The sequence below is a fragment of the Camelus ferus genome, chromosome 5, assembly GCF_009834535.1.
Source record: "Camelus ferus isolate YT-003-E chromosome 5, BCGSAC_Cfer_1.0, whole genome shotgun sequence".
In the NCBI taxonomy this organism is placed as follows: Eukaryota; Metazoa; Chordata; class Mammalia; order Artiodactyla; family Camelidae; genus Camelus; species Camelus ferus.
In genome coordinates this window covers 83,806,700-83,831,888 of record NC_045700.1, presented here as the reverse complement: position 1 = coordinate 83,831,888, position 25,189 = coordinate 83,806,700, and the positions used below count along the sequence as shown (strand labels likewise).

The window sequence follows — 25,189 nt, the reverse complement described above, 5'->3', positions numbered from 1 at the left end:
CCACACACACCACACACACACCACACACACACCACACACACACACACCACACACACACACCACACACACACACACACCACACACCACACACAGCACACCAACACACACACCACACACACACACACACCACACACACATACCACACACACACACACCACACACATCACACACCCACACACACCACACACACACACACCACACACACCACACCACACACACCACACACACACACACCACACACACACACAACACACACACACCACACACACCACACACACACACCACACACACCACACCACACACACACACCACACCACACACCCACACACCACACCCACACACACCACACCACACACACACACACCACACACCACACACACACACCACACACCACCACACCACACCAAAACACCACCACACACACACACACACACACACACACACACACACACACACACACACACACCACACCCCACACCACACCACACCACACACACACACACACACACACACACACACCACTCCACCACACCACCACACACACACACAACCACACACACACACCACCACACACACACCCACACACACACACCACCACACACACACACCACACACACCACACACACACACACACACACACCACACACACCCACCACACACACACACACCACACACACCCACACACCCACACACACCACACACACCACACACACCACACACACACACACACACACCACACACACACACACACCCCACACACACACACACCACACACACACACACCACACACACACCACACACACACACACACACACACACACACACACCGGGGATTGAACCCAGGACCTCACGCATGTCAGGCATGTACTCTACCACTGAGCTCCCCACCACCCCACCGTATTTGTTATTAGGCATGCATACCATGAGCAGTTCTTGCTGGAAATTATGCAAAGCCCTAATTTTGGTTCAATAAATACAGAAGCATAAAATGCTTTCTGTTTCCCCTTATATCGTCCTAGCAAATGGCTGGCTGAATTACTCCTCTGGTGGTTTGACTAATAACGATTTGTTTTATTTTAAAACACACACACACACAACAACAACAACTTTAAAAACAAGAGGGGATGAGTGTTTTTACCATGAGTACTTACTACTTCTAAAACCAGAAATAATCCTCTATTTTAATGAAAGGGTAAAGACATTTCTCTCCAAGGTTAAGAGAAAACAATGGGCATAATGTGAGGACCGAGGCTTAGAAACACAGCCAAATTCCCTTTTTACCTCAGTAACAAATTCATCCAACAGGGCATAACAAAGTAGAGCTTTGTAGGGCGTAATTCATATTACAATTAACTTTCTTCTTCATATTAAGTAAGGCAATTTGAAGTAAGTTTTTTTTTTAAGTAGGTTCAAAGGACTTGAAAAAACACACCAAAAATGCTGTAGTCCAAAGCCAGAGCATAGTTTCGTATGGTCTGCAGATAATTTAATATTTGAGAAATCTTTTCAACATTCTCCAACTCTAACCAAAACTAAAGCAATACTTAGGGAAAAAAAAACAAACGAGTAAGTAAACAAAACCTAATATCTATATAATTATCCACAGATCAAACAATTTAGGGACAATAAAATAGAGCAGTGTTTCAGCTAATTCAAGTTCAAAATAATGGAATAATCATTCACTAATCAAACAACAACAACAATTCTGACTGATTTTATCATTAATATATTAGGGGTGATTGATTGCTTTATCAGTTAAAAGACTTAAAGTCAATTCTATGTAAGTTGATTAATTCCAAGCATCACAAATGCAGTGTGATCAGCCTTCTTGCTTTGCCCTGCGCATCCTCCTTTCCCCTCAAACACAAATATAACTGTGTATAACTGTGTCCAGTTTTTGAGTCTTTGAAACAGTAGGACATTGCAATGGTGTCAATGTACAAAGGATGTTATCACTGGTGCTTCGCCTGTCTGCTTCTTCTAGTGGCAGATGTGTTTTACTGTGGAGAAGGGCCCCTCTCACATGCCGATCCTAACCCTAAGCAGCCCTGCCCATCACAGCCCCTGCACACGCGGGCTGGCTCCTGACCCAGTTCACCCAACCACAATCCTCTTCACCCCTTGGGTGATGTTTGGCACAGCAAGAGGCTCATAATCCAGGCTCGCCCAATTAGACACTTTTTCTGGAATTCTTCCCACTGGAATCCTTTCAGGAGTGAAACAAAGACTTTAAGCCTTGGGTCTGGCCTCAGAGAGAAGGCAGCCCAAGAGGATGCATCCACCATGCGGCAAGATGCAGAGGTGACCTTGGGAAAGAGATCTAGGCCACTCTCGCAGTTGCCACCTGCACCTCTACCGTTACACACTGTGGTTATAAAAACCAACGCATTTCCTCTCAAGCTTAAAGGTGTTTGAGTTGGTTTCTGTTATTTGCATTCAAGGCAGCCTGACTCGCCCACATGGTAGCCACTTGTGCTTCTCATTCTCCGTACAGTGAGCTTAACTGGGTTGTCTTCCTAGTTCCTGTTCTCGGGGCACTGCCTTTGCAGCCCACAGTGGGGTGCCTCCGGAGCCCTGTTTCTGCTTTGTGACCCTGTCCCCCTGCTGGGCTCTTGCATCCAAGGGTAGTGTCCAGCCCAAAGTTTCAACTCTGGAAGTGAAGGTTTCGATCTGAGAGAGAAGTTGTCGGGAGCTGGGTTCTGTGGATGGCAGTACTCGAAAGGGAGAGGGAGACACATATGAGGCTTCGTTGTTCGGCCCCACCTGTGTTAGATTCCATGGGCTGCCTCATCTTTCCAAGACACTCTACCCTCTCTTTCTCCCCCCACCCCATTTAGCTAGCTGTAATTGGTTTGCTTTTCAAACCAAGAGGACATGAATTTTATACACCAAAAAATTGTTTCTATAAATCACTGGTTAGGTTGCTTTTTACTATGGGAAAGGTAAGATTTCAATAAAAATCATCTTGGGCAATAAGGAACAGCCAATCTAGAAGCTCCCCAATGCGTGGGACAGCAGCATCAGACTTGGAACTAATATCCTGGGAGTGGTGTGAGAACAGCCTTAAGACATCTTTAAGAGTCAGAACTCATTTGACTTGGTGATGACCTGGTTGATGGGGTGTGGGAGGGGAGGAGCTAGGACGGTGCCCAAGTTGCTGACATGGGCGTCTTGGTCGATGGAAGCCACGCCAGAGCAGGTCTGGCCGGATGGTGACGCTGTGTGCAGGTTCAATGCCTCCCCTCTACCCACACTTCGCTCATGTCTGCCCAGCAGTCAGCTGGAGCCTTGACATCACAGCAAATCACTCACCTCTGACAAGGAGGGATTTCTTAATGGATGAGATAAGCAACTAGCTGTTCCTCCTCTTTACACATGGAGACCCATTAGAATGAAGCAGGCAGCTGCCTGCGTGACTCAGGTGCTTGACCCGTCTTGACCTTCCTTCCACCTTCCAACTCTCGCTTTGTTCAGGCACCTGCCCATGCTTGGCTCAATGGCCCCCGACCTTGGCTGCACGTGAAACATCACCTGAGGAGCTTTGCAAAAACCGTCAATGCTGGGGAGCCATTATATACATAGTTTTTAATTTTGGTAAAGATTATATATACTTTATATATATATTTGGCAAACAAAATATATATTTTATTGTGCTAAAAAAAGCCCACATAGCACAAAATTTACCATCTTAACCATTTTAAGGGTACAGTTCAGTGGTATTAACTATGTTTACCTTGTTGTGCAACTCTTGCCACTATCCACTTTCAGAAATTTTTCATCACTCCAAACTGAAACTCTGTACCCATTAAACGATAACTGGCCATCCCCCCACTCAGGTTCTGGTAACCACCTTCTACTTTCTGTCTTTATGAATATAAACAGAATCATATGGTATTTGTCCTTTGGTGAGTGGTTTATTTCACTTAGCATAATGTCTTCAAGTTTCTTCCGTGCAGTATCATGTCAGAACTCCTTTCCTTTTTAAGGCTGAATAATATTCCATTGTATGAATGTATCATATGTTATTTATCCATTCATCCATCAGTGGACACTTGGGTTGCTTCCACCTTTTGGCTATTGTGAATAATGCTGCTGCTATGAACATGGGTGTCCAAACATCCTCAGATATTTTTTTTTAAATTTTCCATGGGATTTACATGTACAGTCAAGGTTGAGAACCACCAGCATGTGGAGAATGTGAGGGGTCCAGGGGAGAAGCAGGCCATCTCAGTTGGATTGATCCAGGGGGTACACGCTAATTATAATACTGATCACAGCCAGTAATCAGAAGCTCACCTGTCTGTCTCTGTCAATAGACTCGGACACTCGGGAGGGTGAGGTAGGTTTTGTCTGTCCCAGGCTCTTCCAGATCTAGATCCAAGTCTGACACCTTGCAAAAGCTTATAAGACTACCAGTCCCTAATTTAACCCCATCTTATTATGAAAACCAACCGTTGCCTTCTGCTACTAGAACTTATGACCATCACACCCTGGGCTGTGCCTCTGAGCCTAGAGCCTGACTCAGACCTGGGCCTGAGTCAGGGTCTCAGATATTTATGAAATAAGACTACACATGTGAAAGAAGTCCTGGGCAGCGATGGTGCAGCAGGATGGGGGTGGAAGGAATAGTTGCTTCTGTCCCTTGTTTCAGTTTCTTCTGGGACAGATGCTCCAAGTGAGTGGCCGGACCCGCTACTTGCATCTCAATGAGAGGCTTCAATGACCTGCCCCACGAATTTCCACTTCTGCATCTGATAACTTGCTTTTAAAACTAAAGACATGTAGCTGGATTTTTACTTGGGTGAGTTTTCTGTGCCCTCTATTCGTGTCTGCAGCTTCACATTCCCGTGTTTACTTTGGTTTTCATTTTAACCTGACTTCCTAAGATCATTGTTTATTAAAACCTATGGAAATTAAAAAGTAGCCTCAGATAAAAGAAATACCCAAACACCCGAGAGAGAGTTCTGCTTCGTTCCGTAGCGAAGTCTGTAGACATAATTTGGAGAGAACCTCTTATAGTGAGGAGCAGCGGCGTAGCACATTGGGAATGTCTTCCTCCCCTTTCCCCCGTTCTGTCTTAGAGGCCATGAGTCACACTGTGCAATGGGACCGGAACAGCAGGGACGTGTCTTGGTAGGTAGGTGATAAGCCTGGTCCCTAATTGCTCCCGTTGTATTTTCAAGATCTGAGCCCCCTTCACCCAGGCAGCACCCCAGGATCAGGGTGGGGGCAAAACCAGCAAGAGCACACACAGGCAGGGTCAGAGCTGGGGTTTATTTCAAACTCGGACATTCTGTTCGTCATGGAAAATTTCTACATTGATTTTGATTTTTTTTTTCAACTATTGCATTCAAGTCTTGTATCTCGATCCCCGAGTTGTCTGGCGCCCCTTCAATTTCATGCCTCACTTGCCTCACCCTAGGCCCAGCCCTGACTTCACTCGCCTCCCTGCTTTCCTTTGAGTTAGAATTTGTCTTGTTAAGAGGAAAGCATGATCTTGCTCTCTGACTCTCATGCACCCATAAACCTTCTTTCTCTGGGTTTACCTCCTCCCAGATCTCTGCCTCTGCCCATTTTGACAAAGTTCTCCCTCTATCTGTTTACCTGTGTGGCTTCTCCCTTCCACCCTCTCCCCAGTTCACCAACATCAGACACCAGGAAGAGAAACAAGAGGGCCAACGAAGACTGGCTTTCCCCTCCGAGGTCCTTTGCTAATGCCATTCTTGAGCCTCGTGGGAAGAGTTAACACTATTAGCAAGGGCGTGTTCCTTTTCAAAGAAGTCTTTCTTGCACCAGTTATGATGATAAATATTGCCTGTGGCAAACCATGGCCAGCCTGACGCTCTGGATCGTCCAGGCAGCTCGTTGGCACAACAGGAAATGGAATTGAGTCATTTTAATTGTGCTAACTGTAGCAGCCCTGGAAAAATTCCTAATATGGTAAAAGGGTGGACAGATCTTTAAGTGCAAGCCCCTGTAGCAGCCTTGGAAAAATTCCTAATACGGTAAAAGGGTGGACAGATCTTTAAGTGCAAGCCCCAGTATGGAAGGAAGCAAGCCCAGGATTCTGGGCTTTTTGGACCTGGCGGGACCGCTACCCTTCAAGGACAGCTGATACACCTGCACTTCAGGCCCATGACTGTGAGGAATTAAGTGGGGATCTGCACTGACTCACTCACATCCCTGACCCTGGGTGTTTTCCTGCACTGCCCGCTGTATCACCAGTAAACCAACACCCAATAAATGAGCTGAATCTCCATTGCTGTTCTAGCCTATCTTCAAAGTCATGAGAACCTAGCCCAGCTCAGCCTCCGGGATATTATCTTAATGATTCATTACTGTTATTATACATGTTCCATAAGATAATTATTACTTAATTCAATAGCCTGATGGGAACTATAACTGCAAATAGCTTTATAAACACATCGTGTGAGGAGCACCCTGACACACAGGCTACACTACTATTCAGATAGTCATCCCAAGACCTGCCCACAAAGACTTACCAGGACCGTGTGCATCCCAGTGTAAAGTCTGCTAAGACACACCAAGGTGGAGAACAGCACAGCCAACATCAACCCCAAAACAAATGGATACTGTGGGGGTGAGGGTGGGGGGAGAAGAGAAAACAAAAAATTAGATCATGCTCAGACTCGTACAATTTGAAGCTGTAGAAGGAAATAGGATTCCTGACCCAATAACTGCCAGTCTCAAACTCTCATTCCCTCAGCCAGCACTCTGATGATCTAAAACCACTTGAAAAATGGGAAAACCAAGGAAACAGAAGGGGCAGATGCCTAGGAATATAGTTCTGGAAAGAAGTTTGACAACATCTTGACGTGCCAATAAGACAAAGTAGAACCTGACTTTAAGAGTGATGACCGTAGCTATTATGCTGGAAGTTTTAGGGGGTAAATATTTTTATTTCTTCCTATTCTTAGAGTAGGTCTTGTGAAATCTACAGTATTTCCAAGAGGCAAGGTGGATGGACAGTGCGACAGTTTGGAAGTCCAACCAGCTACTTCCCCATCATCTGCTGTGGTGATAAAGCTTGGCAACAATTGGCTTCCCGAGGAAGCCCCAAGCTAAGACTGGGCATATGTCATAGATACCAGGGCAAAAGTCCAGACTTCACTGAATCTCGACATTCGCAGGTGGGTAAGAAAAGCAGCTGGAGGAATCTGGCTAATGCTGAGTCATGTAAGGAACATACGGATATTCTGTTTATGAACTAGACATAGAGATAAAATTGCTTCAAGTGTTAATGTCTGTGGTCTTCCATGGTGATAAGAATAAAGATAGAGAACTGTCTATATTATGTGAAGTGCTTTTTAGTCACTATCTCATTAATCTTCACACAACCCTATGAAGTAGGTTTTATTGTTAGTCCCATTCTACAAATGAGGAAACCTCTGGCCTGAATTTAGCACACAGATGCTTGCCTATCAATCATCCCATTTGATCCTTACAACTGGAGCCATGGCTCAGAGACTTGCCCAAGGTCACACAGCCAGTAGTGACAGTCAGAACCAGCAGCCACATCTTCTGAGTCCAAGTCTAGTGTGTTTTTTCCAACATAACATTTGAGTACAGGAACACATGGTTGTGTAGCCTTTCTTAAGATTTACCATTAACTGGGTCTTTGATTTTAATCGAAAACATGTTAAAAATTAATGAGCTAATGCATTCAGAAATTACAGCCTAGGTATTAGCCTGAATACATTTATATAAATAAACCCACTTTTAGATCTACTTATAAGAAAATAACCCAAAAGCTAAATATATTTATCATTAAAAATTAAATAGGAAAGAAGTCCATAATAACGCAGGCCTTAAGAAATCTGTTGCATCATGTGAGCTATAAAAAGTTTTTAAAGAAGGTCCGGGTGGCGTATAAATGACTGTTGTCACTGTCCTGCAGTCAGCCACCACTTGCTGCTGTTTTCCTAAGAGAAGCATGTTCGCAGGGTTCTCTGGATGCTGACAGCTGCCCAGTGGGGGCCAGTGTTGCAGACTATGTCCTTCTGGGGCAGATGGCACTGGGTATAACACAGAAGCCTGCATTTAGTTGATTTAGGCAGAACTGAGGAGCTCAGACATTGTTTGGTCCTGGCATGACATTTAAGTTAAGTTACAGCAAAAGATTACACCTAGTTGATATATTCCTGATACCTGTCCCTTTCCCATATTCCATAATCGCTCACTTCCAGAGTTTCACAACAGGAGGGGAGAAGGGGCGGGGCGACAGTCAAGATACCCTTGGCCACCTGGCCAATACACATCACCAACTGCATAACCAAACCCCCGGTGACCAGGTAGAAGAACGCGGAGGTGGAGCCAGAACCTGACCCTAATCTTGTCTTCTTCCAACCGCATCAGGCTGACTCCCCTACTTCTGTGCAGCCTGAACACGGAACATCCCTGGGTTTCTGGCATAAAGGGGCAGGAGAAACAATACTGTCCTTTATGTACAAGATGGCTAGAGTTAATAAAATCCAAATTTCCCAACAGGTAAAAGGTAAAATTGATTAAGTTAAGTGCAAAATTAGAGCAAGATTTCTCAGGTAGGAGAAACAAATCTTTACTGCAGTAATAATATAACTCTTAACACGTCTTACTATAATTGGATTTCAGCTGATATTAAGTGAAATTCTATTTTCAACATTTATTAATCTCCTGTCATTTAGACAGCTTTCTAGACAATGCGGAATGATTATTTCTAATGGTTGAGCCCCAACCAGGGGCAGAGGCATCCTTGGGGGTAATTGGTGCACAGACACTGTTTTTGCCTTGGGCCCAGGGGAGTCTAGCTGGAGGACTGGGTGACATCATCTCAGCCCTGGAGGATCATTTACGAGGATCATAAACTCCTTGTGTCTGTTGCAAACAGAGGATGAGGGCACCGATTCAAGTGCCTCTAGTCCGGCGGCTCAGGGTGATAATTTTTCTGCAGGCGGAGACCACACACCCTGGTTCCCTGACAGTCTGTGTCATGTTTGTTGTGCTCTTATCATTATGAATGGTGTCCACTTCCACTCTGGGGCACAACCTGATTTGGATACTAAATCATACAGTCACTTCATTTATGAAGAAATTGTCACTGACCACTCAGTGAGTTTTAGTTCCCCTGGTCTTTATTTCGTAAGCCTCAAAATCCCTCAGAAAAAGATAATTCTGAAGGGGAAGCCCTCTTGGTCCCTTGTCATACGAACAGTGTTATGTGGGAGGAAGAGTCCAGTCGCCTCACCTGGTATCTGTCCATGCTAGAGATGAGGAGCGTGAAGGAGATGGTGGTGGCCGCCATGGCGTGGGTGGACGGCATCCCATATTCCATGATCACTCTCTTCTCCAGTTTCACAACAGGAGGGGAGAGGGGGCGGGGCCACTTCAAGATATCCTTGGCCACCTGGCCAATATACATCACCAACTGCAAAACCAAAAGACTGAGGTAAGTCTAAGCAAAGGAGCAAAATGAATAAACTCCTAGGTTTCATGAGTTTATTTGGGAGTTCCCTGTTTGTTGGCTGGAGTCACCTTTCTCTCTGACCCAGCTGCCTACTGGGAAGGCCTTGTAGGATGATATTTTAGTTGGTAGAAAGAGAAAGAGGCCTTCTGGATTGCAGAGGGTCCTGGGCAACTAGGATATGACATTAATACAAGTCTTATTTAATCTAGTCATATATTTAACAAACATTTACATAGCTCCTATGTGTGCCAAGCACCGGTGTAAAAGCTTTACAAATATTATCTCACTTAATCCAATAATACCTATAGAATGCAGACCCATTTTACAGATGAGTAAACCATTATATATAGCCAGTAAGTGGAAAGACTTGTTGGATTCAAATCCAGGGAGTTTGGGTTCATTATATGTGCCTCAAGCTATCATGATAATACCTCTGGGGTCTAATACTCATATCAGACAGCCCTGGTTTTCAAGTTTTAACCAAAAAAGTGACTATTCTTATGGAACTTCTGGTTTAAAATTTTTTGAATGCCACTGTTACTCCTGTTGTATGTAGGCAACATACTGGATATAATTTAGTTTTATTCAGTAATCAGGAGCATCATACAATAAATGGCATGACTATTTTCAACCCTAAAATAAAGGTAACTCAATCTGGGTTCTTTCAATTTATTTTTTTTTCATGATGCCATTAATGAAGAAATCCCCCTCTCTTTTTCCCTTAAAGTATAAGGTAGAAATCAGAATTGCTTTCCATACCCTCCTGAGATGAACAGGACTGTTAACAAGACTTATTTATTTTGTCAGAGAGCTTCGCAGGACAGTTTCATGATCTGTTATAAAAGAGGGAAGAGCAACCCATTTTGCAACTCAAATTGTGGTCTGAGGACAGGCAGCATCTGCACCACCCGGGTGCTGTTTTAACATGTGGAATCCCAGACCCCAGCCTGGACCTACGAAATCGGAACCCTCATTTTCACAAGGCTCAGGTGGTTCGTGTGCACACGAGAATTTGAGAAGTAATGCTTTACACTGTATTCTTGCACAGGTCACTCTGTCATGGGCTTTAATTACAAACCTCCTCATCTTACCATGGTCGTATTGATCTTACTAGGGCTTTATTTAGCTCATGATGGATGGAGTTACTTTGCTTTGGAACAAAACCCACCCACTATGAAGGACTATTTCAAAATACTTTGATTAGGCAGCCAGATTGCTTTAGAGTTTCCCACATTCTCGTGCTTTCTTTTAACTCGCCTAGTTGCCAGTGAATTCTGAGCGTTATCCCAGCACACTCAGTATCCCCGGAAGGCGCTGCATATGTTTTTGTGCTCCCCTGCCATTTCGCTCTAGGTTAAAAATCAAGAACCACTCTCTGTGCACAGCAGGCTTTAAAGCCTCAGTGACAATCACTCCAAATTCCATAGCGGCGATTTCTAATCAGACTTTGAAACTTAACCTCTTTACCATCCCTTTATCACCAGGAACTACTGTTTTGGAAACCACCTTACTCTTTTATGTTCCTGCCTCCCTCCTGTGAATCTATAAAAACCACATCAGACTGACTATTATCTGGGGAGCTGAATAACTTACAGGTATTATTGACTACTGAGAACTTCTCAGAAGTTGCTTAGCTGTATTTCTCAACTCTGCCCTTTCTCCACTCATCAACGTAAACAAAACATTACAGGCATAATGACAAATTCTTATTCACTCAAAACCAATTAAAACCTCCAGACAGGAAACTTAAAAATTATAAAGTGAAGACAGGCTGGGTGACCCTCATTTAGACAAAATTTAATTTCCTTGAAGTCCATGAATTTCTTTGACTTCATTTATTTTTTGCCTTCCATACCCGAAGGATATTTTACAGAATGAGGACAATTGTTCCATTTTATTTAAAAATATTCCCATATCTACACATTTCTGATCAACAAATTTTGAATAACAATGACTGCAGTGACAGCACTCTTCAAACAAGAGAAAGTGGAGCTACGTTTTCCAATCTGGAGGGAAAGAGCATGACTCACAGGGTGGTGAGGCCTGTCTCTGCCACTGCCTTCATCACAGCAGAACTGTGATGTGCCCAGCCCCGGGTTAGGTCCCCATGCTTGAGCAGAAAAACCGTCACATAGACAGAGGATCTCATCATAATGCAAACACTCTTTGAAAAAAATTATCCACAGAATTCTTCAGGTATGTACATATGTAGGGACAGTCTTTGGTTCAACCTCGGGGACCAGGAGCACTGGGGCTGGATGTTGAAGAAGACTGTTTAATAAGATGAGGGATGGGTAGAGAAACATCTAAGTTGCAAGAACAGCATGAGCAAAGACTTAGAGAAGTGATACTGGGTGTCATGTAGTGGGATCCACTATGCGGTTAGGACCGGTGGGATTTAAACTGTGAAGTGCATCACTACACACCTATCAGAATGGCTGAGATGAAAGGGCCTGGCCATACCAGGTGCTGGAGAGGATGGGGAGCACCAGGAACTCTCATACACCACTGGAGCAGGTGCAAAAGGATACAACCACTTTGGAAAAACAGTTCCAATTTCTTAAAACAGTTAAAACATATGCTTTCCATATGATTCATCCATGCCAATCTCAGGTATTTACCCACAAAGAGTAAAAACATAAGGTTTGTACATGAACATTGATGGCAGCTTCTTTGTAATGGTTCCAAATTGGAAACAACTCAATATCCATCAGTAAGTGAATAGATGAACAAACTGTGATATAATCGTATAGTTTGCTTTTTTTTTTAATGGCGGTACTGCGGATTGAACCCAGGACCTCGTGCATGATAAGGATGTGCTGTACCACTGAGCTATACCCAAACCTCTTTTGCTTTTTTATTTATTTTTGTATAATCATACAGTTGAATACTTTCCAACAACAACAACAAAAAAGAACTATAGTTATCATGCTACAGCATGGGTGAATCTTAAAATAATTATGCTGAATGAAGAAGCCAGGCCAAAACCAAACAGTACATACTATATGATTTTGCATACATAAAATTCTTGAAAATGGGGATGGCTTTATAGAACAGAAAAGAGATCAGTGGCTGCCAGGGACAGGGGAAAAAAATTACAAATTAGCATGAGGAAACTTTTTGGGGTGATGGATGCCTATCTTAGTTACGGTGATGACTTCAGGGGTATATACACATATCAAAATATGCCAAGTTGTACATTTCAGATGTGTAAACTTCGTGAATACACAAAAAATCATTGAGTTATATACTTTAGAAGTATGAATTGTATAGTATGTGAATTTTATACCTCAATAAAGCTAAGTATGAACAATTTATTGTATGTCAATCACATCTTAAAAAGTTGTTACACAGAACCTTGGGTTGCTATAATGACCGAGTATAGACTAAGTGGCTTATAATCAACAGGAATCTATTTCTTACAGTTCTGGAGGATGAAGTCCAAGATCAAGGCAGAGTCAATATCTGGTGAGGGCCTGCTTCCTGGGTCACAGTTGTAACAGAAGTGAGCTTTCAAGTCATGAAAAGACATGGTGCAAACTTAAATGCACATTGCTAAGCAAAAGAAGCTGATCTGAAAAGACTACGTGCTGTATGATTTCACCCATATGACATTCTGAAAAAGGCAAGCAATGAAGAGAGTAAAAAGATCAGTAATTGCCAGGGGCTGGGCACAGGGGTAGGTGGAACCCAGTTAATTTTAAGGGTAAGTGAAACTATTCTATGTGGTACTATAATGGTGAATACACATTATACATTTGCCCAGACCCATAAAATGTACAACGCCAAGGGTGAACCCTAACGTAAACTAAGGATGTTGGGTGATTATGATGTGTCAGTATAGGATCATCAGTTGTAGCAAATGTCCCGCTCTGGTTGGAGGATGCGCATGTGTAGGGCAGGGGTAGATGGTAATTCTCTACACTTCCTGCTCAGTTTTGCTGTGAACCTCAACCTCCTCTAAAATAAAGTCTATTAAAAAGAGTATTATGGTTGAAGAGAACCATTTCTCCATTTAGTTCGTGGTTAAAGAGTATAATGATTAACTCGAGATGGCTTACCCTAAATGAAGGACTTTGCTCTGTATTGTTGAAGGGCCCTTCTACCTAAAGGAAACCAAATTAAGCTCCATCATCCATCACACTCCTCTGGACTGACGCCCCCAAGGCCTATGTGTAAAAGCAAAAATCCATGGGGAGGCAAGACAGGAAGCAATTAACAGCTCATTAATGCCTTAGCAGCCTAGCTGGGTCCCCTGCATGGTGTTGGGGCCCCGTAGTGTTTCATGATGAGGAATTAGCCTCTTGGCTTACTTCTTCCCTAATTAATATAGAGGCGGAAAGAAAATCTGGTTCTCTGGATAGTCCATTGCTGACCCCAAGCAGACAAAAGGCATTTCTACAGAACCAATTCTGTCAACATGAAATGTGTCTTCACAAGTTGGGAGAGTTTCCAACTTGGGGTCTGTCCTTGATGGCTGGGATCACTGGGGCGGGCTGAGAAAACAGCTCTTGGTGTGACGGCCCTTCCTAGTTATTACAACCCAAAACGACAACTTTGCCATGTCTAACACATCTCCGATGAACCAAATTTTACTGTTCACGACAGGATAAATAAAACCTAAATAGTTCAGAAAACAGAAGTTCCTTGAAATAGCATTACTAGTAAAGCAGCCAAAGGATTTCAAAAACAAAAAAAGCCATACATCATACACTCATTTTCTATGCTGTAAGATTGCTGACTCCCCTCGCCCCAGCCCCATTTGTCCTCTTCCTCCCAAAGCATCCCCATCCCTGTGATGTGAAGGCTCCACTATTTTTTTTTTTTTTATTTAAGTACAGTCAGTAGCAATGTGTCAGTTTCTGGTGTACAGCACAATGTCCCAGTCATACATATATATATATACATATATTCATTTTCATATTCTTCCACTGTTACTATAATAAAAGCTAAATCCTCTGTGAGATGGAGGGAATGCCAAAAGGCTCTCTCCAAATTACATCCCCACTGACTCCCCAAAACATTTTGATAAATTCTAACATCTTTCTTTCCCTTTGTCTATGCCCATAGCCCACTTCACCATGGGGAAATCACAGTGCAAAGATTACCTAACAGGAATGTATGATATCTCTCCAGTCTCATGGGGCAGAAACATCATGAATCACTGGGATTTACAGTTTATCCGTGGATTTATTTTTTAAAAGTCAGGAATTAGTTTAATCATTCTAGAGAGCAATGAGAATGTACCAAAGACCATAGCTTGTCTACCCAGCCTGTTTTTTAAAATCTCTCCAAATCAAGCTCATTCCTTCTTCTCAGGTTACTAGTATGATGATTTGGATAAAGACCAGACACCCAACTGCTTCACTTCTAGGTACATATCCAAGAAAACTGGAAATATATGTCCTCACAGAAATGTGTACATGAATATTCTTAGCATTATCCTTCAATAATCAAAGAGTTCCAACAACCCCAATGTCCATCAGTTGATGAATGGATAAACAAAATGTGGTATACCCTTACAACGAAATACAACTTGACCATAAAAAGCAACAAAGTATTGGTACATGTTACGACATGAATGGACTTTGGAAACTGTAGCTAAGTGAAAAAAGCCCGACATGAAAAGGACAAACATAGTATGATTCAATTTATATGAAATGTTCAGAATAGGAGAATCTATAGAGACAGGAAGTAGGTTAGTGGTTGTCTAGGGCTGGGGTGGGATGGGAAATGGGGAGTGAGTGCTAGTGGATATGGGGTTCCTCTTCAGGGAGATGAAAATTCTGGAGTTAGACAGTGGTGATGGTTGCACAACTTCATGAATATACTAAAAAAACATTGAATTTTATTCTTTAAAAAGGTGAATATTATGTTATGTGAACTGCACCACAATGGAAAAAAGAAAGAGGAACTAAACATCAAGATGGGTTCTGAAACACCTGTTCTATGTGCCCTTGAAGTGCTTTGTTCCAAAATACTGATTCAATAGAAGCAGCCATGGTTGCTCTTTGTATTTTCTTCAGAAGTCCTGCCCAGCTCTACCCCCAAACCCCAGCTCTACAGGGCACTGAGGAGATGACCACACGTGCCACAGAGAAAGCTGCTGAAAATCTGCCTACTCAAACCCGTGAGTATGGGATTCATTTGAAGAGCAATTGTTAGCTGTGGAGGCTTCTCAGATCGACAATTTCACACACAAAATAAGAGACTGAGTACACTAGCCTGCATTTTTGTTTACTCAGTGTTCAGTCTTTTTTTCCCCTCCCTGGAATACACACTGCTCAGTGGTCTCATATTTGGCTTCGGGGATTGAATTAAAAGCAGTTCTTTGTTATGGGTATTTGGGAACGTTCTAGAGACTACTGCTTACCATCCAGTGTAAAAAAGTTGCTTTCAGTTGGTGAATGTCCTCTCATGCTTGTGGTATTATTTTTATTTACTTTTTAAAAATCAGAGCCCTTTGACAGTGTGTATCATGTGGGTTTGTATGGGTTTGTGGGGGGGTGGGGGTGAATTCCTGGGATGGGCAATTGTAATTTCAAACCAATATGATTTTATTCCATGCCAGAAGCACCAAAACAAAGAAATTACTGAGCAGACACCATAAATCATAGAAGACTATCAGCAAATTGGTTTTGAATATTCCAAGTTCCGTAAAAATGGAGATACAGTAAAAATGGAGATAAGTGGAGATACAAAAGCACAAAAATAAAACAATCCGGTAACAACATTTTCTTGTTCTTTCTAAGGCTCAATTTTTTCAAGCCCAGATCTGCTTCTGAAATTCCTGAAGACAAACACTACAGGTGCAAAGATTAGTAATTAAGTCACAGATGTGTACCTTTAAAAGTTACTTCAAAACAACTGGGCCTTCTTTTCATTATTAAGAAAGACTTGGATTAAATAATAGCATTTGTGCAGTGATTGCTTAAGAGTGCATTTTCATTGACATTATTTATTCTATGTTCATATCACTCTTATTTTACAGAAGAGGAAATTGAGGCTTAAAGAAGGTAGATGTTCCTCTAAAGATAATACAATGAGTATAGAGAAACCAGGGTTGAATTTCATTCTGATTCTGAACCCTATGGTCTTTTTATCATACTCCACCATCTGGTATGACAATTAATACTGAGACTAGATACCTATTTTTAAAAAACCCAAATTCTATGATCCTAACCCATTAGATCTATGTAATACTCAGTAGAGGTCACCTGATTGCCTTTGGGTCTAAAAGATCAAGATGTCACATCTTATGAGAAAACTGCCGAATTCTTATCCATACCATCCTACCAATGAACAGTCCAGCAGAAGACTGGGACCAGTGTCCTTTAACCACCATTGGATAAATGTCACATCCAAAATGGTGCCCACTGACAGAATGAGTGTCTTTGGTCCTAAGAAATGTAAAACATGTACAAAAGCTAAAATCATACATATGCCTACCTTCCTACAACCAACTAACCAACCAATCACAAAAACCTGGAAACAACTCTAAATGTTCATGACAGGACACTGGTTAAATTATACAACCATTAAAAAAGCATTTTGAGATATACTGTTAAGTGAAGAAATCTCGAGGCAGCAACAGTATATGATCCCATTTGTAATTTTAAAAATGTATTTATAAATAAATGCATGTAGTCCATGGGGAACTGTAGATGGTAGATTCACTGGGGTTTGAACTGAGGTCTGGGGTGGGTACCTTGTGTGCCATTTCACTTTTTCATGCAAAAGCAAATCAGATTTACTTCGGATAACAATGGAATTGTTGCTAAGAAAACTTCTTACTATTAGACTCCTCTCTCACATTTCAAAGTATATTGTCTGTCCTGTTGACCACAGGAAAACAACTGCAAACTAATATTGAAAGATCGAAACCTTTATTTTTATAGACTCTTGAATACAAAAATGCAATAGATGTTAGCCACAGGCCAAGTTCAACTTTCTTATCTGATTAGAATCATGAACTATTCCCATCTCCAAATATGCTGCCACAGATCTTTGTGGGTAACCCAGTCAGACCACCTAGGCAATAGCTACAAAAAAAAAAAAAAAAAAAAAAAGGCATTTAAGTATAAATCTCAATTAAATATAGTCTCAGATTTTTCATGCTGAAGAGAAGCCCATCTTTAGTCTTGGCTGACTGACTACTAATCTGAGACTCTGCTCTTACCTGCATCAAAAACAGTAAAACCAGCTACCAAGACTCCTTCACAGATCAGAAACCCCAGCAAATTCAGGAAAATCACTCCAAGAAATCACCGCAAGCAATCTGAGCCAACAACCCAACAGGCTGAGTTCTATGCCAATCCGCTCCATTAATTAGCCAGGCTAGGTTTTTATGAGGCAAGAGCAGCCTAAATGACCAGCTTTTTAATATTTTCAAGATCAAGTCACACAGTTTTAAATGGAGCACGTCTGGACCCCCAACAGGACACTTTCTGTGGCTCTCCCACCAAGCTGGGTTTAGAGGTCTCCTCTAGGCTCCCGAATCACTGCTCAGCTCTCGTAAGGGTTTTCAAACTACAGTCATTCACAAACCATATTCTAGATTCTGCCACATCCGTGGATCCACCCATGTTGTTACCTCTTTAATACAGGTCTTCAAACTGGCTCACTCCCTTTCAGTGCAACATTTGTGAAAACATGGTCTGATGGTTAGTTATATTTTATAACATACACTAAAACCAAGATGTATATATTTAAAGTAAAAAAAGAAAAAAAAAAAGCTCCTCCCATGTTCTAGGGTCCTGAGGTGAGAGGCTTCTAGAAAATTTGATTTGTTGGGGATCTGACTTGCCATCTGGAGAAAGGTGCCAAATAAAATGACATCAAGAAAGCAATGAAGCAAGAGTCCAGGGCCCTAGAAAAGCATCCTGGGCTACACGCAGGACCAGCTGACTGCCTTTGTGACAACCACGACCCCACTTTTGATTCTGGGGTGGGTATTGTACTCAAGGACCACTTCATCAAAATTATTTCTTGGTGGGATCATGAATTTGGCCAGAGCAACTGTGCGTGGGATCTTAGGTAGGGATCTTATGATCCACATGGCCTCTAAGGAGTCAGAGTCCCAGACTATCCTTCCTGGCAAAAGCATGAGAGGCAGAGAGAGGCTCTCAGCCACTGAGGAATCCTTGCCCCAATTCTACCCCCAATACACCGAGAATCTTCCATCCTTTCTATACAGCCACCATCCAGGACTGGTAAAGAAGGGAGGACTTAAGAGTCTTCCCTCATTGTACACCAACGGTGCCAACAATAAAATCCACTCCGTGCACAGTGGGGGTACAGATGAGGAAATAAAACCCATGGGGACACATGAAATTGACATTATAATCACTGACATTGTAATATCACACATTATAATCAACAAAACCCCCCAAACTAAACAACAACAACAACAAAACCCTGGTGGTCTATGATTTATACATTGATCTGAAGCGAGCAGGGTCTTGAGTCCTTTGTCATCTTGCAGTCGGAACGGCCCACGAACGTTGGCTTCACATCTCTCTTGAAGGTAGACTTGAGTATTGAAGGCAAGCGAATCAACATAAATCTATGCTCTTAACACTTAAAATAACACAAGAATTCACCACCAGCCGCCTCCTCTCTATATATTATTTCAGCCCTAATATGTTTGAAATATTTCATAACATACTTAGTACAATTTACAATTTATCATCAATTCAATAAGACTTCCCGACCATCCCTCAGTATACTTCACAACAATGCTCCTGGATCTCAACTTTTCGGTCTATTTTCTAATTTTCTGGAGTGGGGAGAGGAGGTAATTAGGTTTATTTATTTATTTTATTATTATGATTTTCCTAATGGAGGTACTGGGAATTGAGCCCTGGATCTCGTGCATGCTAAGCACATGCTCTGTCACTGAGTTATACCCTCGCCCCTTTTTTGTCTATTTTCTTGCTTAATTTTTTAATGGGTTATATTGTCTGAACAGAGATCTTTTAACCAGAATCATAAAGTTTCAATATTTCCCTTGGCCTCTCTCAAAACAGAAAGTTCCACAGCAGGTAATTAGGGCAAAGGGACACCTTAAGTGATGTCCTTTGAATGGGCATCTCTTCTTCAACTAGAAATAAACCAGTTATGTATCATTTAAAAAAAATTTACTGTTTCTTTTTAAAAAATATTTTTATTTATTTATTATTGTATTATTTAATTATTTTATTTCAGTGGGGAATGGGGAGGTAATTAGGTTTATTTATTTTTAGAGGAGGTACTGGGGATTGAACCCAGGACCTCATGCATGCTAACCATGAGCTACCACTTGAGCTATACCCTCCCTCCCTGGTTATATACCATTTAACAAGCTTCAAAATAAGACAGAGTACATCAACCTTCTATTTATTTCTATTTATATTTTTAAAAGGCAATTCAATTCTGTAATTAAAGAAGTCTCAAAAGACAGAACTTACACAGAGTAAACACTCTGTCAGTAGGGGCACCATTTCTTATACCTGACATTGCTAATATTAGCCTCCAAAAAATGAGCTATCATTCTCCCCAGCACTCTTGTCTTCAGCAACAGCAAGCTAGAACTTTTCAGTATATGCATTAATAATGAGCTGCTGTTCCCTTTATCTAAATCCTCACTTGCTTATGCATGTGTATAAATATATATGTGCATGTACATAAACATATATACATACACACACATATATATACACATATATATACACGCACACACCATCTCGGTAGCCATTTAGATGTTAAAAAGCAACATTGCTAACAGAAACCTACATATCGTGCATGTTACAAAGCAAATATGAGCTATGCCCTGGCAGTAATTCAGGAAAGCACTATTCTCCACCTTTCAAGGATCCTCCCTGGGAAGTCACTCTCTTATTTTTCTCAATAGATACAATAAGAAGGGGATATTGGTAGGTTAAACTTAAGTGATGAATATATGATCTATAAATTTTCCCAAGACGTTTTCACGTGCATATCCTGATTCCTGGTGATTTAAAACAAATTTTTAATTGAGCAAACTTAGATCAATCTCCCTGTTTCATCCATATTTTACAAATGTTCCTACCGTTCTATCACTCGTGATCTATGAGTGTACCTATTTGTACCTTGCAAAGGGGAAAAAATGAGGGCGGCATAAGGAACAGCTACCCAGACGCTTTTATTTTAAAAGCTCAGGTCATTCTAGTGGTGCCCAAGTAAACTTGTGTTTTCCTGTAAAGACTGAGAAAGCATTAGTCTTAAAAATGTTGATCATAACAACAAACTTTTCATGTCCCTTCCACCTCCACCATCACCAAAAACCCAAACCTGTAACAAAACAAAAATATCTCTGTAAAGTAAACTATTTGGGTTTTTGGAATGTGTCTCATAATTTTCTGGGAAAAAAATATTCTGTTGGAAAAAGCAGAGATATGATTAAAATAGGAGTCAGGCTCAGTATATCCCGAAGTATAGCTCACCTCAGAGAGTGTCTAGTCTTGAATTACCCTGAGACAAGAGAAAATGTGACCACATCGCACTCTCCTGTCTTTCTATGGCAGCATCTGTGTATGAGGAAGTCTCCAGATGTGATGAGGTCAGAGCAGCCGTCATGCTGACCTGATGGACCACGAACCCAATTTTAAACTAAAAGTCACTGACTTTCAATACCTAGTTTTTCAAGCCATCCCAGGCTCTCCTTATTGGCTCAAAGTTGGGTCATTTCATGTTGGCCTCCAGTCTGCAATCTTGAGAATTCAGAATAGATTTGGGTGGTAGTCACTCAGAAGAAATAAAAAAGATTTCTATCTGGAAGGATTTCTATTTCCAGGGAGTCAAGCTGTACAACCTCCCCCCAACACCAAGTTCTGAATCACTGTCAGTCACATCTCTGTGCCTTGCCCTCTGCAGGACCAGCCAGCTGTGCTGTGTGGAAAGAAACCTGGATTTGCAGTGCCAGCTCACACAGCTCTTGCTGTAACCCCAAGGGATTGAAACCACTTCTAACTGTGAAATCTGTGTTACAGAAGCACTTGTCCTGATGGTCCTGGGTGGAGATAATCCAAGGGTTAGGAGCCTCTGTCTGTCTGGATTTGGTCCCCTTTACACATGCCAGATCTTCCCACTTCTCTTGCTTGGCACCTTAACACTGAACAGATTAGTGATTAGAGCAGCAGATAATTGTCCCCAAACCCTCTGGTCTGTGTGTTCTCTGTCTCCAAAGGCTGACACTGCTGGCTGCACTTCCTCGTGTTAGAACATCGGCGCATACGTGGAGGGCGGGGGAAGCACCACTTTGTGATGAGGTGCTCTGTCATCCAGCAGTCCATGAGCAAATGAAATTACCAGTTAAGAGGCTGGGGAGGAAATGGAGAGCTAAGGAAACGCATAAGAATAAAAACTCAATATGCAGGCTAACAGAATTATGGGAGCCATAATCACAGGATGTAGGAAAGAAAATCCACTTAGGATAACGCAGACGATGTCAGTTTTCGGTGAAGGCGCCCTGGGTATGTATCTATTCAGCTCATCAGGGGGAAGAGCCAAACGGACTCTTCTATTTCTTTACACAGCATCTATTTCTATTCTCAGGTTGACGTCACGAGCTGTGCGATCAACACTGGGCCAAGCCAGTTTTCTACTCATTTTGAACAGCTGTCAACATGATGTCTGTGAGCAGGTGTGGCTATCAACTCCGTGGGCAACCCAACATTGGTCTGAAGGCGAGAGACCCGAGCGTACTATCGCCACAGCACCCTAAGTCATCTGTATGTTTGTCGGTACCCGCTATGCTCCTCATTGCCCTGCCCCCCACTTTGCTGATTATCACTTCTGTTCCTTCCAAATGGAAATCAGGGACATTCCGGTGAAAGTCAGGATCCATACTGTCGCTAGAGCGCTGCTCCCTTCCTCCCCCCACCACACCACCAGGAACCCCAACTTCACGTCTCACTTGGGGGATAACAGGACCTGGTCTGAGAGTTATTATAACTCCTGGGAAATGTACAAACCTTGTGACAGTCTCTTTGGCACAGCCCTAAAGTTCAGGTGGAGGCTCTCATACTCCCGGAACGAAATCTCTCAGCCAGAGTGACTAAACGAACAGTTCCCTTGAGGGTTTAATTCCATTTGCTGGTAACACCTTTCTGCCCACCCAAGGTTCAGAATACCCCTAGGTCAGGTCCAAAGTGAGAACTTACCATTCTCAGCTCTGGTCCAGGGTCTTGGCATCTTGATTCCTCAGCCCGCCAAGAGGCCTCTGGTCTAGTGGGCCCTTTGAAAGGGCTTGTTTAGGGTACACTTAATGACACCAACTCTTACAGCTCAACCAAAAAAATCTAACTCATCACCTCCCGAAATGAAAATATTCTAAAGCCAAGATCACAGTGTATTTGAAAAGTGGTTGTAGACACGTAAATATGCTCTAGCCCATCATCTCTGAAAATCAAGTTTCCTTTTCATTTGGCTGCAATAATGTCATTCCTCCAAAAGACTTTTATTTCCCCCGCCCCCCCCCCCCCAATTTCCCTTCTTGGCTGCTTCCTCATCGTCTTCGGTAGGATGTCTTCATTACAAGGTTTCTCCCAGGCAGAGAAGAATGCATTCTCCTCCCCTGGAGTTAGATGACTATGCTCCTGTAGAGCCAGTCTTTGAGCAGGAAGGGACAGGAGTCCCCGAGAATCCCCTTCCTGACGCCTGTTCACTGCAGGGAGCAGAGGAAGGAGGCTGGACGGACACTGGCGAAGTGGAGGGGGAGAGAGCAGGGTGCCATTGATCTTCTAGTTGGTCAGTGAGTGATTAACTCCAACTATTAGGAAGGGCTGTTGATCACACAGACAGCACCTCCCCAACAGGAACGTAACTGGGGCTATAACCTCCCCATGACCCTTTGTAACGAGAGAAGCTTGATTTGAGCCGACAGCCTCAACCTTCCAGGCCAACAGACACATCCATTCCCTTCTCTCTGAGACCTTTTCTCTGTAGCTTCTACATCCCATTGTCAGGCTGGGGTCCATAGGATGGGGAGCAATGTGGGCATTTTTATAAAACTGTTTGATAAGATGCCTTACCAGATTTGAATCACAGCAAATGTTTTAAAGTTGGAAAAGTCCAACTCAAAGGTGGTGTACACTTAAAATTTAGCTGTCTTCCTAGAAGGCTTGCTTGCCATTTAAGACTGCTTGGGAACACTGGGTTTCCAAATGAATACAGATGTCAATCAGAAAGACTGCTGAAAAATGTTGAACATTCTAAATTTTTCATAAACAGTTTAAATGTGAGTGATAAGTAAATTATAAGTAAACTCAGCCCTGTGTCCAAATGCCACCCCCCTGGAAAGGGCTTCCCTGACCCGCTTCCCTGCCACAGCTGCCAGTCACCACTCTCTCTCCATAGCCTGCTTTTATTTTTCTTCATAGAACTTCACCCTGCCTGCACTTAGACTCTGCATTCTGATTTTATCAGCCCCATCCCTACCCCAAGTGGATGCTCGGCCCAGAGTCTGGGACAGTGCCTCACTCTGGCTCAGTTTTGGATCTCCACCTGTCGAGCCTGGAAGCCCTCTCCCCCAGCTCCCCACCTGGCTGGCTCTCTCTCATCCTTCAAGACTTAAGTTAAGTGAAACTAGCACCAAATGCCCTTTCTTGACCACCTTCTCTAAAGTAGGTCTCTACTCTCACCCTGATCATGCCCTCAACAATAACCATACAATCTTCAATTTCTGCAATTGATTTACTTGTTACTGTTTGTTCTGCCTACAAGGAAGCCCCAGGAGAGCAGGATGGAGTCTGTCTTGTTCACGGCTTACTCCCCAGCCCTTAGCATACTATTTTGTAACAGGCCCTCATCAGATGTTTCTTAAATAAGTGACTGAATAAATTTAAAAGTTGTTGCTCAACAGTTACAAGGTAAGAAAGAGATCTGATGCTCTTTTTAAAAGGTAAATCAGATCTGGTTCAAAGATCCCTTAGCAGTTCAGGAACATATAGAATTACTATTTTTATGCTGAAAAATACCTTGATGGAATCTTGACCAAATTTGTGTCCTGACTTTCCATCAGGGCCACTGGGGAAGCATTCCAGATGGGGAACAATTCCATTTATAAAGGTCTCTAGGGTGCTACCTTAGCACTCTGTAGATTTTCTTTTTCTTTTTTTTTTCCTTGAGGGAGGTAATTAAGTTTATTTATTTACTTGATGGAGGTAGCGGGGATTGAACCCAGGACCTCGTGCATGCTAAGCACGCACTCTGCCAATTGAGCTATATCCTCTCCCCATGTAGATTTTTCTAATGTGTCTTTAATACCCTGAACTCTAATTACTTCTTTACCTCTGTCCTCTCTAGGGAGACAGCTCTTAAATTCTCTTTGTAGAAACAGGCTTTATTTATTTTACTCAACGATTATTTATTGAGTTGCTACAACATGCCAGGTTCAAGGAACAATAAAGGACCGTCTAGCAGGGAATACAGGTTCAAGGTTCAGGGTGGCTTTTTTTAGAGACAATGCCTGCACTGAGACTTGGAGCAGGTGATGGCCATTGCTTGCCATTTACTAGGCAACTGTAGGCCTACTGTCAACACTGGGAATGAAGCATAAAGTAGAGCGTGGATACGTCTGAAACGCAGGAACTGCGGTAGGAGCGAGATCATCAGCAGTCTTGTGGCTCCAGAGAAGAGAACGGACAGGAGGAAGAGCTAAGGTAGAGACTTAGGTTGAAGTCCAATTATGAAAGGCCCTAGAGGTGA

At 42.5% G+C, this 25,189-nt stretch overlaps 1 protein-coding gene across 1 annotated transcript in view; it reads right to left on the bottom strand.

Annotated features, from left to right (window-relative positions):
- The window catches only part of SGPP2 (sphingosine-1-phosphate phosphatase 2), a 98,731-nt gene that overhangs the window by 21,837 nt on the left and 51,705 nt on the right, over positions 1–25,189 (bottom strand). Inside the window, exons 3-4 of the mRNA XM_032480340.1 lie at positions 9,245–9,424; positions 6,504–6,593 (exon numbers count right to left, since the gene is read on the bottom strand). Of these exons, the coding sequence (XP_032336231.1) occupies positions 6,504–6,593; positions 9,245–9,424 (270 nt within the window). The remainder of the gene's footprint in view (positions 1–6,503; positions 6,594–9,244; positions 9,425–25,189) is intronic.